Source organism: Haematobia irritans, chromosome 3 (assembly GCF_050003625.1).
Source record: "Haematobia irritans isolate KBUSLIRL chromosome 3, ASM5000362v1, whole genome shotgun sequence".
In the NCBI taxonomy this organism is placed as follows: Eukaryota; Metazoa; Arthropoda; class Insecta; order Diptera; family Muscidae; genus Haematobia; species Haematobia irritans.
In genome coordinates, this window is record NC_134399.1 from 195,023,630 (window position 1) to 195,039,434 (window position 15,805).

Genomic DNA, 15,805 nt, shown 5'->3' on the forward strand with positions numbered 1-15,805 from the left:
ATTTCGTCGTGATTTTATTTCTATAGAAAATTTCATTAAAAGTTTATTCTTATATAAAAAGTCGTTAAAATTTTTTTCTTATAAAAAATTTCGTTGAAATTTAATTCTATGGAAAATTTCTATCAATATATTATTTCTACAGAAAATTTAGCCGAAATTTAATTATATGGACAATTAATTTCCATTAAACTTTTATTTCTATAGAAAATTTAGTCGACATTTTATTCCTATAGAAAGTTTCATTGAAAGTTTATTTCTATAGAAATATTTGTCGAAATTTTATTTTTATATAAAATTTCTTCAAAATTTTATTTCTATAGAAAATTTCGTCGAAATTATTATTTTTTTTTAGAAAATTTCGTAGAAATTTAATTCTATGGAAAATGTCTATCAATATATATTTCTACAGAAAATTTCGCCGAAATTTTATTATACGGATAATTAATTTCTATCAAAATTTTATTTCTATAGAAAATTAGTCGACATTTTATTTCTATAGAAAGAGTCGTCGAAATTTTATTTTTATATAAAATGTCTTCAAAATTTTTCTTTTATATAAAATTTCTTCAAAATTTTATTTTTATATAAAATTTCGTCAAAATTTTATTTCTATAAAAAATTTCGTCAAAATTTTATTCGTCAAAATTTTGTTTCTATAGAAAATGTTCTCAAAATTTTATTTCTATAAAAAAATTGTCGAAATTTCTTTCTTTCTATAGAAAATTTCGTCGTAATTTTATTTCTATAGAAAATTTCATTAAAATTTTATTCTTATATAAAATTGTATTCTTATAAAAAATTTCGTCGAAATTATTTTCTTTAGAAATTTCGTTGAAATTTAATCAATTAATTTCTATCAAAATTTTATATCTATAGAAAATTTAGCCGACATATTTCTATATTAATTTTTTTAAAAATTTTATTTCTATAGAAAATTTTGTCAATATTTTATGTCTATACAAAATTCGTCGAAATTGGACAAAATGGACTATTAATTTCTTTAGAAATAAAATTAAAATTGTATTTCTATAAAAAAAAATTGTCCAAATTTTGTTTCTATTGAAAATTGTGTAAAAAATTTATTTCGATAGAAAATTTCGTTCAAGTTTTATTTCTATAAAAAATTTAGTCAAAATTTTGTTTTATAGAAAATTTTGTCAAAATTTTATTTCTATAAAAAAATTGTCGAAATTTCATTCTTTCCATAGAAAATTTCGTCGTAATTTTATTTCTATAGAAAATTTCATTAAAAGTTTATTCTTATATAAAATGTCGTCAAAATTTTTTTCTTATAAAAAATTTCGTCGAAATTATTTTTTTTTAAATTTCGTTGAAATTTATTTCTATGGAAAATTTCTATCAATATATTATTTCCACAGAAAATTTCGCCGAAATTTAATTCTATGACCAATTAATTTCTATCAAAATTTTATTTCTATAGAAAATTTAGTCGACATTTTATTTCTATAGAAAGTTTCGTTGAAAGTTTATTTCTGTAGAAAGTTTCGTCGGAATTTTATTTTTATATAAAATTTCTTCGAAATTTTATTTCTATAGAAAATTTCGTCGAAGTTTTATTTCCATAGAAAATTTTGTCGGAATTTTTATTTCTTTAGAAAATTGTGAAGAAATTTCATTTTTATATAAAATTTCTTCGAAAATTTTATTTCTATTGAAAATTTCGTCGTAATTGTATTTCTTAGAAAATTTTGTCAAAATTTTATTTCTATAAAAAAAGTTTTGTTGAAATTTCGTTCTATGTTATTTTTATAGAAAATATCGTCATTTTATTTCTATAGAAAATTTTGTCGAAATTTTTATTTCTTTAGAAAATTGTGAAGAAAATTTATTTTTATATAAAATTTCATCGAAATTTTATTTCTATTGAAAATTTCCTCGTAATTGTATTTCTTAGAAAATTTTGTCAAAATTTTATTTCTATAAAAAAAGTTTTGTTGAAATTTCGTTCTATGTTATTTTTATAGAAAATATCGTCATCATTTTATTTCTATAGAAAATTTCGTCGAAGTTTTATTTCCATAGAAAATTTTGTCGAAATTTTTATTTCTTTAGAAAATTGTGAAGAAAATTTATTTTTATATAAAATTTCTTCGAAATTTTATTTCTATTGAAATTTTCGTCGTAATTGTATTTCTAAGAAAATTTTGTCAAAATTTTGTTTCTATAAAAAAGGTTTTGTTGAAATTTCGTTCTATGTTATTTTTACAGAAAATGTCGTCATCATTTTCTTTCTATAAAAAATTTCGTCTAAATTTCATTTCTATAGAAAATTTCGTCAAAATTGTATTTCTATAGAAAATTTTGTCGAAATTTGTATTTCTTTAGAAAATTGTAAAGAAAATGTATTTTTATATAAAATTTCTTCGAAATTTTATTTCTATTGAAAATTTCGTCGTAATTGTATTTCTTAGAAAATGTTGTCAAAATTTTATTTCTATAAAAAAAAGTTTTGTTGAAATTTCGTTCTATGTTATTTTTATAGAAAATATCGTCATTATTTTCTTTCTATAGAAAATTTCGTCGAAATTTAATTTCTATAGAAATTTTCTTCGAAATTTAATTTCGGCATAAGCCGGCTATCATACAAAACCTTTTTTCGGGAGGTTCATTTGTGGTTCCTTGTTGGGTTTAATGAACTGCCTGAATTTATTCTGATAATTGGTTGATAGTTTTGCTGCAAGTAGAGGATGCTGATGAGGAATGTGGTAATTCCGAAACGTGCGTCCATCCAACCATCTTGCAGTCTATAGGGCTTTGTCCAAATAAATTTGACAAACATTCTTTTCCTCTGTTGGTTAAGCTACACTTGTAGTTTAGTCAATGTATGGTTTTAAGCTGCAATAAAAACAACAACAATGCGAAATTTAATTTCTATAGAAAATTTCGTCCAAATTTAATTCCTATAGAAAATTTCGTCGAAATTTTATTTCTATAGAAAATTTCGTCGAAATTTAATTCCTATGGAAAATTTCATTAAAAGTTTATTCTTATATAAAATGTCGTCAACATTTTATTCTTATAAAAAATTTCGTCGAAATTATTTTTTTGTTTAGAAAATTTCGTTGAAATTTAATTCTATGGAAAATTTAGTCGACATTTTATTTCTATAGAACGTTTCGTTGAAATTTTATTTCTATAGAAAGATTCGTCGAAATTTTATTTTATATAAAATTTCTTCGAAATTCTAGAAAGTTTGGTCGAAATTTTATTCCTATAGAAAATTTCGTCAAAATTTTATAGGTATAGAAAATTTCGTCAAAATTTTATTTCTATAGAAAATTTCGTCAAAATTTTATTTCTATAGAAAATTTCGTCGAAATTTTATTTCTATAGAAAATTTCGTCGAAATTTTATTTCTATAGAAAATTTCGTCAAAATTTTATTTCTATAGAAAATTTCGTCGAAATTTTATTTCTATCAAAAATTTCGTCGAAATTTTATTTCTATCAAAAATTTCGTCGAAATTTTATTTCTATAGAAAATTTCGTCGAAATTTCATTTCTATCAAAAATTTCGTCGAAATTTTATTTCTATAGAAAATTTCGTCGAAATTTTATTTCTATAGAAAATGTCGTCGAAATTTTATTTATATAGAAATTGTTTATTTATATTGAAAATTTCAACGAAATTTTATATCTATAGAACATAGAAATATTTTATTTCTACAGAAAATTTCTATAGAAAATTTCGTCGAAATTTTATTTGTATAAAAAAAATTTTAGAAATTTTATTTTTATAGAAAAAATTTGTAGAAATTTTATTTTTATAGAAAATTTCGTAAAAAAAATTATTTTTATAGAAAATTTCATCAAAATTTTTTTCTATAGAAAATTTCTTTGAAATTTTATTTTTTGAAATTTTATATCTATAGACAGAAGATATTTCACTTGTCTAACATAACGTTTCCACTTAAAGAAAACTAAATGTGGAGTGTCCTTGTTCTAGAGTGTCTCTCTCATTATGGCTTCAATCTTATGGATTATTTTTGTCATTTTTTATTTATAAGAGCTCAATATGACAAAAAGCTCTTATTAGAAAATTGTAACCTAATAACACCAATCATCAATCCATGACATCCATCAAATCTATTAAAATAGATAGCCAAGTCAATATGTAATAAAATAAGTTCCTATACCAAATTACAATTCCAAGAAAAAAAGCAAAAAACACACAAAGATACTATGAAAAAAAAACATGCCAGTGATATTAAAAAAGTTAATAAAAATCAACCTAGATAAGGGAATTGGAGACCAATCCGACTAGGCAAGCAATGAGTGCGAGTAATCAAAAGAAGTTAATTGCGAAATTTAATAAAAATAACATAAAAGCCATTACGTATAAATCAAGCCAACGGGCAGAGATAAGGAAATCGAAAACCCACTTCCTGCAATCTCTTCATTCACCCACATATTCTCTTCAAAGAGAAAACAAAAGATTTTTGTACAAAAAACAGAATTTTATTAATTTTTATTTATTTCTCTTCTTTACAGGCTTTAATACCAAGAAAAAAAAGAAATAATATTATCAGTGAAAGTGAAAAACAGAGAAAAAAATTTAATAAAATTTCAAACAACCACAGCCACAGCTGATTGTTGAAAACAAATAAATAAATATTTAACAAAAATAAATATTAAATAAATTTTCATATTCATCGAACTACAACGGCTACACAACGGCGTATTTACAGCAACGACGTTTATTTGGTGGTGGCTGTTTAACAGGGTCCAGTAGTGGCTCTGTTAACTCCACCCCCACCAGTACGAACTCCTCAGGCTTTGGGGCTCACAGCATGGATCATGCTGTCACAGTGCATCGTCACAATAGCAACAGTCTAAATAAATCATTTAGCTCAAGTTTAGGAGCGAATGGCAATAATAATATTCCAGTAAATTCCAATAATACTTCAGTGTCCACATCATCGTCTTCATCATTGATAAATCAACATCAACAGCAGACTCCAAATCACAATAACAATGCTCCAAGCATTGGCATTAATAACAGTGGTCTCAGTACCAAGTACAAGCCACCATTATATCCCAAACGTAAGTATAAGCTACCACGTAATGATTATTCTATGCTAGACCACATCAAAAAAAAAAACGAAACTGTTCGGTTGAAGAAGATTCTCCATTTTGAATCTGTCATCATAGACCCCATATATGTTAGCTGAAGAATCTAATGGATTCACCACAGATTGATCAAAATAATCGATCGATTGCCTGCTTTTGTATAAATCAGCAAAAACGACTTTTGCTAACTTGCCATTTTTCTATTCAGTTTGTCACTTTTTCTTGGGTTTCTCTGAGCTTTGCTGTTTTTTTTTCAAAGCCTTCCCCATAAAGGCATGGTTGGTTGCCTTTTATGGCAACCCGGTGTTCAGCAGTAAATAACATATTTAGTTGGCAATTTTGAAAGCAAAGTCATTGACTGGTTAACTCTTCTCTTTGGTCATTGGTAAAATTGTGAAACATAACTAATTTGGATTTTTCATAAATGTTTTGGTGGGGGCCATAACATCATCAGAATATTTAAAGGCTCTCAGAAGTATTCTAGGAACACTAAAGCAAAATGAATTTGTGGTCATTTGTAAAATTTTTTGTGAAACATACCATATCTACATTGGATTTTTCATAATGTTTTGGTGGGGGCCATAACTTGATCAGAATATTTAGAGTTTTGCTCGTAAAACCATGTTCTCAGAAGTATTGTAGGAAATCTAGAGTAAAATAAAATGTGTGACATAAGGAAGAGGGCCTTCAGCCCAATGTGATACCATATTGGCAACTACTGTTTTTTTTAAGTTGAAGCAACCCAATTATACATACTCGCCTATTGAAAGCTCATCTTTCCAAGGTTAGGTTATGTGGCAGCCCGATGTATCAGGCTCACTTAGACTATTCAGTTCATTGTGATACCACAGTGGTGAAATTCTCTCTTATCACTGAGTGCTGCCCGATTCCATGTTAAGTTCACTGACAAGGGACCTCCTTTTTATAGCCGAGTCTGAACGGCGTTCCTCATTCCAGTGAAACCACTTAGAGAAGCTTTGAAACCCTCAGAAATGTCACCAGCATTACTGAGGTGGGATAATCCACCGCTGTAAAAACTTTCTGGTGTTCGGTCGTATCAGGAATCGAACCCACGGGCATGCTAACCATTGCACCACGGTGGCTCCCTCATCTTTCCAAAAAACCTCAGTAGCTGGCAAAAGCTACAAGTCTGCGTGTACTCCTTGTAGCGTTACCGCTGATAGTTTCTAAAGAGTGGCACAAAAAGTGTCACATTTTTGCAAATTGCATTCTTAGTGCCATCCTCCGCTTCTATGGATTATGTTTTTGAGTTGGTATAACAGTGTCAAAGGATTTGCAGGTTGACTGCAAACCCTTGGGCCATGTAGCTCTTATATGTTACACAAAAAAAAAAATCTGATTCAATCAAGAAATTAATTGATCCAATTAATATTTTAATTGAAATGTCTTCAATCACAAAAATTATAGTATCAATTTTTTGTTGTGTGTAATGTTAAAAACTTTAATTCTTCTTCTGTTTTTACTTGTACTACCAGAATATAGAACAACAATTTTAATTTTGAGAACCTACATTAGTTACTACAAGAGCTATATGAGTTTGTTCTCAAAACATGATTGTTGACATGCGACCAAATTACCTTACGAAAATAAGCATTATTTGACCTATAATATATATTTCGAAGTGTGGGAAAAAATACAAAAAAGAACCCGAAAAAATATCGGCTATAGTTTTTTGTATGAATGTCCATTTACTAGAGACATACAGTAGAAAAATGGTCCAAAATTTCGTGTTTTTTGTTTATTGTTAAAGAAGTTCATAAAAATGCATTTTACTGCTCACCAATATGGAAAATATTTATTAGTTTGTTTAGATTAAAACCTCTACATTAAAATAGCATCGATAAATAAATCGAAACTAATTGGAGAAACTGAGTTTGGTGTTGTTTTCGAATTTCCTCCTAAGTGGACATCAGTAGTCAAAGGGTTAATTGATTTCATGAGCAAATTGCAATTAGTTTTTTAATTGGTTCAATTAAAAATTTAATTGATGTTGATTGTAAAACTCAATGATTTTTTTAATTAAAAACGTAACTATTGTTAATTACTTTCTTAATTGACTTTGTGTTTTTAGTTTGATTATTTGAAATTAATTTTTAATTAAACATTAAAAAAAAAATCAATTTTTTTAACTGACTTACCCCCATTTTCAGGAATCCCCGTTAGTGCTACGTTAGCTAACGAACTTTTAAACCGTACTATGGACATGTCTGTCATCTTGTCTATATATTCCATATGCCAGTTAGGAACTTAACTGCTAAAAATTGTTCAGTTAAAGTTAACCGGAGAGAAGATATTTCGATTTTACTTTCTGTTAACTTGGAGTTAAAGTCTAACGTTAGTCTTCCGAGTTTGATGAAAAAGTTAATTGTATTACTTAATTTTTTAATTAAAAATCTTATTACAACGTTGATTGTATCAATTAATTTATTAATTGAAAAATTAAACTTTTTAATTGGAAATATTTTGGTGATATTTTTTTCTGTGTACGCATCAACATGTTGGACTTTATGGATGATAAGATGACGATAAGTTGATTTTCACATAACCGAAAAAATTTTGATAAGGCATAGTGGCAGCCCGACTATTTGTAGGCTCATTTTGACTATTCAGGCTTTTGTTGTGGAACCACAATTTTATATTTAGCCCGATTTTCAGTTAGGCTGAATGCAAAAAGACGAAGAAATCAATTATAGTCCAATTCTAAATATTCCCTGGAAATTATAAATATTCCCGGGAATAAAATCATCCTATTCTAAACAGTAGGGGAAAAGAATAACAAGGGAGAAATAATCTAGAGTATTCGAAGTCAGCTGGCATTCGTAATACCAATTTTCCCCGGGGAAGAGTTTTCCATTTTCGTAGTTGGCTTAGAATAAGGGAAAAGGGAAAAATTCCACGGGAAGATTTTGTTTAGAGTACGACGTAACAGGGAAAAAATTTCCCAGGGAGTTGTTATTCAGAGTTGGGCTATTAAAGAATCTTTAAAAAAACCAGTATTACTGAAATGAGATAATTGATCGATGAAAGGTTGTTTGGCATCCGGTCGAAACTATATGCCATGCGGGCATTCTAAATCGAAAAATTTCCCAGAAACTTATAAGGAAACAAGCTTCCTCGAAACCACTGATTGGGTTGTTTTCGGTGTGCAACAACGTTGGATCTGTGTGTTTCACAAGATGCAGAAATTCATTCATTACGTCGAAAACTTCGTCATACCCAAAATTTCGCGAATAATATGATCAAAATTTTAACAATTTCACGCCTTCTCCTTCAAGCACCAATTTGAGATCAGGGATTTTTTTAATTTTATCCTCCGCCATTAAATCAAAGGGGAAGCCGCTTTGATTTCGCTACGCGATTTATCTTCCTATGCATGATTTTCCCAGAATCAGCAGACAGTCCCGTTTCCACCTGTACACTAATAGAAAAAATTACGTTCCATAGTCGTGAAAAGCCGGTGACAAAATGAAACGGAAACGTTCACAAAAAAATCAAAACGGAATGTTCACAATTTCGTCCACGGGCGTTCACGATTTCATGAACGGCATTCGTTTTTCTTTGGCCATGAAAAGTCTTAAAATAATCGTTAGACTTTATTATGGGAACTCCCTCGGTGGTGCAATGCGCTAAGGCGACTTTTAACGCGTATGGTGCAGAAAAAACACACTCAAAAAAAAGTTTACTTGGATCCAAAGATTTTGACCTTCCTTTAAGGATTTTGGTATTGATTCCGAGTCAAAAATGTGGCTTCTTTAAAATAAAGAAATTTTTTGGGACCTATCTAGCTTTAAATTTAGGATCTGTAAAATTAAAATTAGGATACAGCTCTCATTTACATTATATTTTTTCCGGTATATTAATAAAGCTATTCACGTACAAACAATTGCCAGTTTAAAAATCCAAATTATGATGGATACTTCGAAGTAAAAATATTTTCTTAATTCCAAAAAAACTTTAAACCAAACATGCTAAATCCTCAAAATAAGTCTTAGCCTATATTTGAAGCGTTTTTATCTTGAATCTAAAGATTCAATATTTCAGTTAATTTAAGTACGATTTCTTTAAATCATAAATGTGTTTCTTTACTCTAAGGAAAATGTTGCCTTAGTTTAAGGACATGCAACTTTAACGAAGGGACGCAAATTTCCAAAATGTGTGTCCTAAATTTAATGAAAAAAATTTTTGAAGCAAAGATTAAAAACTTTATTTTAATTAAAATGTTATTATTTTAAAGAAATTTGTCCTTAATAGTGTAGTGTAAATTGCGCATCCTAAAATTGAGGTCGCGTAATCTTTAATATCACGTAAATATTTTTTTAAGTGCGGTAGCGGAAATCTTTTTTTAATTCTGTTTATAAATTCGTAACCATAACGTTTTCAGATCGTGATCGCTGGTTCTTATTTCGACAACGCATGGTTTTATTGTTGTCATGAACGAATCGATTTGAAATTAGCACTTCGTGCATGATTTTTTCTATGAGAGAAGGAATATGATCACCTCAAACATGTTTTAAGAGCAAAATGTTATTTTTGGGTGGTGACCATGTAACATGGTTTTCGCAACCATGTTATTTCCTCGGAAATCATGTAACTGATTTCGGCCAGCAGGTTATATTTGACGAGAAAATAACATTTTAGTGACAAACATGTTACATGGTCAGCATACAAAAATAACATTTTGCTCTTGAAACATGTTTGAGGTGATCATATTCCTTCTCTGCGTGTAGTTATGCTAATTTTAATGTTATTGATCCTAGATTAAAAGCTAAATATATCCCTAAAAAATGTTCTTATTTTAAAGAAGCGGCATCTTTGCTCCCAATCAAAAATTCTTAAGGCAAGGTCAAAAGTTTTTTTTGAGAGTAAGTTAGAATGTATTAACAGATAACCTAACATTTCTGCCATGTTCATTGGGGGGTCTGCAAGAGAACATTTTCCTCGGCCTACAATTACCATTACGATCTGTCAATTGACCACAGAGTCAATTTCAATGTTAATGAAAGTGCTGAAATGAATGTGAAAAAGCAATCGATAATCGATATGTAATGGAATACCACTCAACATATAATCATCGCCATCATCATCCATCCTCTCCTGCTAGTCTTGCATGAATTCCAATGGCATTAAACCCAAAATAATAAAGATGATATCTGTAGCATGTTCTGGCATAAATCCCAACTGAGAATTGTTGGATGCTGTGATAATATGAAAAAATGTCGCAGTGCTATGGAATATACCACAAAAACAAAAAAGAGTTGTTACTGCTACCACAGCTATGGTTGTTAAATGAATCAATTACAATGATTCCAATTAAGATCAATTTAGACATACGAGCGAGCTATTGTGTCGGCAATATTCTTTTTTTCTTCATTCACATATGTAGCTATGAGACGAACATCTTGACAAGAAAAAAATCCCCTAAATGAACAAGTTATGGTGGCGAAACAATGAGGAGACTTCAAGTCTTCAGAGATTTCCAGATGATAGACCCATAAACACACACACACACACTCGCATACATGAATAAGTCTTCTTGTGTTGTAAATTATGAAAAATTAGTGAGTTGTTGTGATTTTCCTATAATATTTTTCAATTTTTCAGTTTCATTTTCTGAAATGAGTTGGTGTTGAAATTGTTTGAGAAACTTAAGAAAATTTAAAACTACATCGAGTGGGGTATCGGATCGAAATCGGTCGGTATGACACAAACATTGCCAAAGCAGCTGTGATGCTCTATTGCAACATTGATTGAACAGCAACAATCGGCTGCCTAACGATTGACTTGCAATAGCTCTATTGGATCTAGGCATATGGATGTTTATTTTTGTATGATCATCATCGAACCATCTTAAATTAGCCATAGATTGGAGAAAAAAATTGAATACTGAAAAAAGCATTGCATTAAATTGAATAACCAAGACTGAATATTCCAACTATGCTGCGATGTTGCTGTTAATAGCCCCAAAGATGTGGTGGCAATACCACAAATGTTTTTTAGCATTTTTCGTATTGGAATTTGCTGCTGTTACTACAAGACCATAAATAGTTTTAATTCGATGCTGCAAAAACATATATGTATATTGATGACAGTGGGACATGTTTTGCTTATACACCCAGAGAAGGAATATGATCACCTCAAAGCGGAAAATGTTTGTTTTGGACGGTGAACACATAACATGTTTGTAGCAACCATTATGTATCTGATTTTGACAACCATTTTATGTTTGCGAGAAAACAATACTTTTGCGGCAAAAATATTCCTTGTTGTCCCTTCAAAAATAAATATTGCTCTAGAAGGTGATCATATTCCTTCTCTTCGTGTATTCAAAAAGCTGATCTTTTTTTTTAAATTAATTGATAAATTAGAACTTAAAATCGTGGAGCGAAGACTTTTTAACTATTGTCAGAATTTGGAAAAATCGACTTTTAAATTTTTACAATTTTTAACCCTGGAAAGTCATCTTTATTTTTTGTAAACTGACGTCATCCTTCGTCGTTTTGACTACAGCCTATTTCAAGGCGCTTTAAATTGCATCATGAGCAAAAATGGTAACCAAAATTTAGTTTAATTTTTTATTGAGTTCATTTTTAATTACTAACTCTTTCACTACCGAAATAAACCTAATGTTAAAAACTTTTATTTTTCTTCTTTTCTTACTTGTACTAACAGCATGTAGAACAAAAATTGTCATTTTGAAAACCAACCTCAATTACTTAAAGAGCTATATGAGGAGCTTGTTCTAAAAACTTGATTCTTGAATTGTGACCAAATGGCCCTAGGAAAATAAGCGCTATTTAGCCTATAATATTTTTCTAAGTGTGAGAAAAAATACAAAAAAGAACCCGAAAAAGTATCAGCTATAGTTTTTGTATAAATAAATGTCCATTTACTAGAAACATACAATATAAAAATTTCTCTCAAATTTTCGTATTTTTTATTTATTGTTAAAGAAGATTATAAAAAATGTATTTTAGACCTCACCAATATGGACAATATTTATAGCTTATTTAGATTAAAGCATCTACTTTAAAATAACATCGAGAAATAAGTCGAAAATTAAGTGGGAAAATAGAATTTTGTGTCTTTTTCGAATGTCCTTCTAAGTGGACATCGGTAGTGAAAGGGTTAATACACAAAAATCCATAAAATCTTTCAATTCGAATAACATAAATTTGTCATTTCCCAATCGACCAAAATACAGTTTAGATCAAAAATAAAATGAAGCGTCGTCATTTTGACGAAGGATGACTGTCTAGGGTTAAAAAAGATCGACGAAAAGTTGACATTTTTGACTTTCCAAAGTTGAATGTTGACTTTTCCAAATTTAGACAAGGTCGGAAGGGCGACTTTTCTTAATTTTGAAAAATTTCGACTTTATCAAATGTTGAAAAGGTCTAAAAGTCCACTTTTTGATTCTTATTATAATTTCTGGAAAATTCAACTTTTAGAGCTACCATGGTGCAATAGATAGCATACCTGTCTTGCAAACAAAGGATTGTAGGTTCAATTCCACATTTAAATGAACGCCTAACAGTATTTCAGAGGTGGTTTACCCCCTTCAATAATGCTGGTGACATTTCAGAGTGTATAAAAGTTTCATCGAAATGTGAATGCGGTTCGCACCACGGTTGTCAAAGTTGGTACAATTCTACAAAAAATGGTAGATTTTTTACTGTTTGGTAGAATTCTTGATGTTTGGGTGGATTTTGCAAAATATCCCAATAAGGGGTGTTACACAAATTTTCTAGAGAAATAAAATTTCGAAAAAAAAACAAATTCTATCGAAATAAAATTTTGAGAAAATTTTCTATAGAAATAAAATTTTGAGAAAATTTTCTATAGAAATAAAATTTTGAGAAAATTTTCTATAGAAGTAAAATTTTGAGAAAATTTTCTATAGAAATGCAATATTGTCAGAAAAAAAATTTCTATAGAAATAAAATTTTGCCAAAATTTTCTATAGAAATAAAATGTTGACAAAATGTTCTATAGAAATAAAATTTTGACAAAAAGTTCCATAGAAATAAAATTTTGACAAAATTTTATATAGAAATAAAATTTAGACAAAATTTTCTATAAATAAAATTTTGAAATAAAATTTTGACAAAATGTTCCATAGAAATAAAATTTTGACATAATTTTCAATAGAAATAAAATTTTGACAAAACTTTCAATAGAAATAAAATTTTGACAAAATTTTCTATTGAAATAAATATGTGACAAAATTTTCAATAGAAATAAATTTGTTACAAAACGTTCTATAGAAATAAAATTTTGACAAAGTTTTCGTAGAAATAAAATTTTGAAAAAATGTTCAATAGAAATAAAATTAAAGTCTTCTTCTGTTTTTTCGAGCTTGAGATCGGTATTACCGATCTCAAGCTCGAAAAAACAGAAGAAGACTTTCATTTGAAAGTAAAGATCGAAAAACAACAAAAACATAAAATAGAAATAAAATTTTTACAAAATGTTCTATAAAAATAAAATTTTGACAAAATTTCCTATAGAAATAAAATTTTGACAAATTTTTCTATAGAAATAAAATTTTGACAAAATTTTCTATAGAAATAAAATTTTGACAAAATTTTCCGTAGAAATAAAATTTTGTCAAAATTTTCTATAGAAATAAAATTTTGACAAAATTTTCTATAGAAATAAAATTTTGACAAAATTTTCTATAGAAATAAAATTTTGACAACATTTTCTATAGAAATAAAATTTTGACAACATTTTCTATAGGATAAAATTTTGACAAAATTTTCTATAGAAATAAAATTTTGACAACATTTGCTATAGAAATAAAACTTTGACAAAAATTTCTGTAGAAATAAAATTTTTAAAATATTTTCTGTAGAAATAGACAACATTTTGTATTGGAATAAAATTTTCTAAAATTTCTATAGAAAAAAATTTTGACAAAAATTGTCTATAAAAAAATCGCAAAACTGTCTACAGAAAAAAATGATTAAATTTTCTATAGAAAAAAATTTTTACCAAAACAAAATAAATTTTGACAAAATTTTCCATAGAAATAAAATTTTGACAAAATTTTCTATAGATATCAAAAACTGCAAAATTTGAATTTTTATTTGGTATTTTGTACTATTTCTAGATTGAGTGGCAACCGTGGTTCGTACTCGCTTCTGAGCTTAATAAAAGAATTTAGAGCACTGGGTGAAATTTCATAAGTAGAATGTATATCTGAAGAAATAATGAAAAATTAATGCGCACACAAAAAAATGTTTCTCTGATTCAATCACCAAATCAATTGATCCAATTAATTTTTTAATTGAAATGTCTTCAATCACGAAAATGATAGCATCAATCACAGTTTTAATTGGGCATAGAAAAAATTCTTGATTAAAAAATTAATTGATTTTTTCAGCAAAATTCAATTAATTTTTTAATTGATTCAATTAAAAATTTAATTGATGTTGATTGCAAAACGCAATTAATTTATTAATTAAAAAAGGTAACTATTTTTAATTACTTAGTTAGATTGGCTTAGAGTTTTTATTTGGATTAACAAATGATTGTTTGAAATACATTTTTAATTAAAAAAGTAAAAAAAAACAGCACTTTTTTAACTGAATTAGTCTTCCAAATTTGATTAAAAAGTTAATTGTATCAATTAATTTTTTAATTAAACATTTTAAAAATTTCAATTAATTACTTAATTAACTTAATGTTTCTATCATGATTAAAAAGTTAATTGTATCAATTAATTTATTAATTGAAAAAATTTCAACTTCAATTAACTTTTTAATTGGAAATATTTTGGTGATACTTTTTTCTGTGCGGAGAATGCTTAAAATTCATTGCTTCTCCAATTTCGCATCACTTCCGGATCCAAAAAGAACATCTTCATTGCTTTTTTGGCTACGCTTTTTTGCTGGGTTTACATTAAATATCTAAAAAACTAATTTCGTAATTTTAGGCAAATCAAAAAATTTCGGATTCTTTACATAGAGACCAAAGATGTGCCCATACACTGAAAATTGGAACAAATTCCATTTTTTGCTGGGAAACGATTCAATTATTTTTAAATTGAAATTGCTTAAATAATGAAAATGATAGCATCAATCACAGAATTAATTAGAAATAAAAGTATACTTGATAAAAAAGTTATTGATTTCTTTGGCACTTTCAAATAATTAGATTAATTATTTATTTATAATTACTTATTATTTGGATGAAATTTCTTTTAATTTTCTAAGAGCGTATATGATATAGCACTTTCTTATATTTTTTCTAGTTGAATTTTTCTTTGGATTTGAGTTAAAATGATTGAACGATGATTAATGATCCAAATTAATTAGTCACAAGCGAAATTTTCAATTATATATTTAATTGGAAATATTCTTTAATTTATTAAAATATAAATTGGAACAATTAATATTTTTATAAAAACCTTTTAAATATTTTTTATTAATTGACTATTTGTTAAATTGATTAAAAAGTTAATTGTATCAGTTCATTTTTTTAATTGATTGTGTTATTTCATTGTAAATATTTTGGTGATATCTTGGCCACCACATTTTATGTTATGCCCCAAACAAAAACTGGACCTTTATCAACCATATCAAATCATCTATTTATGAAATCTAAAGAACACAATGTCCCAAATTTAATAAAAATATTGCAACTCAAGTAATAAAATTGGAAGGCCTACTGTGCCATGTCTTTCTTTATAT

The 15,805-nt window shown here is 27.5% G+C and overlaps 2 protein-coding genes across 2 annotated transcripts in view; one reads left to right on the plus strand and one right to left on the minus strand.

Moving 5' to 3' along the window:
• Window positions 1-15,805, minus strand: part of mei-218 (meiotic 218) — a 129,964-nt gene that overhangs the window by 38,173 nt on the left and 75,986 nt on the right. The gene's annotated exons all lie outside the window — the stretch shown is intronic.
• Septin4 (septin 4) overlaps window positions 1-15,805 on the plus strand; it is an 84,923-nt gene that overhangs the window by 15,481 nt on the left and 53,637 nt on the right. Inside the window, exon 2 of the mRNA XM_075301240.1 lies at window positions 4,512-5,063. Within this exon, the coding sequence (XP_075157355.1) occupies window positions 4,811-5,063 (253 nt within the window). The 5' untranslated portion in view covers window positions 4,512-4,810. The remainder of the gene's footprint in view (window positions 1-4,511; window positions 5,064-15,805) is intronic.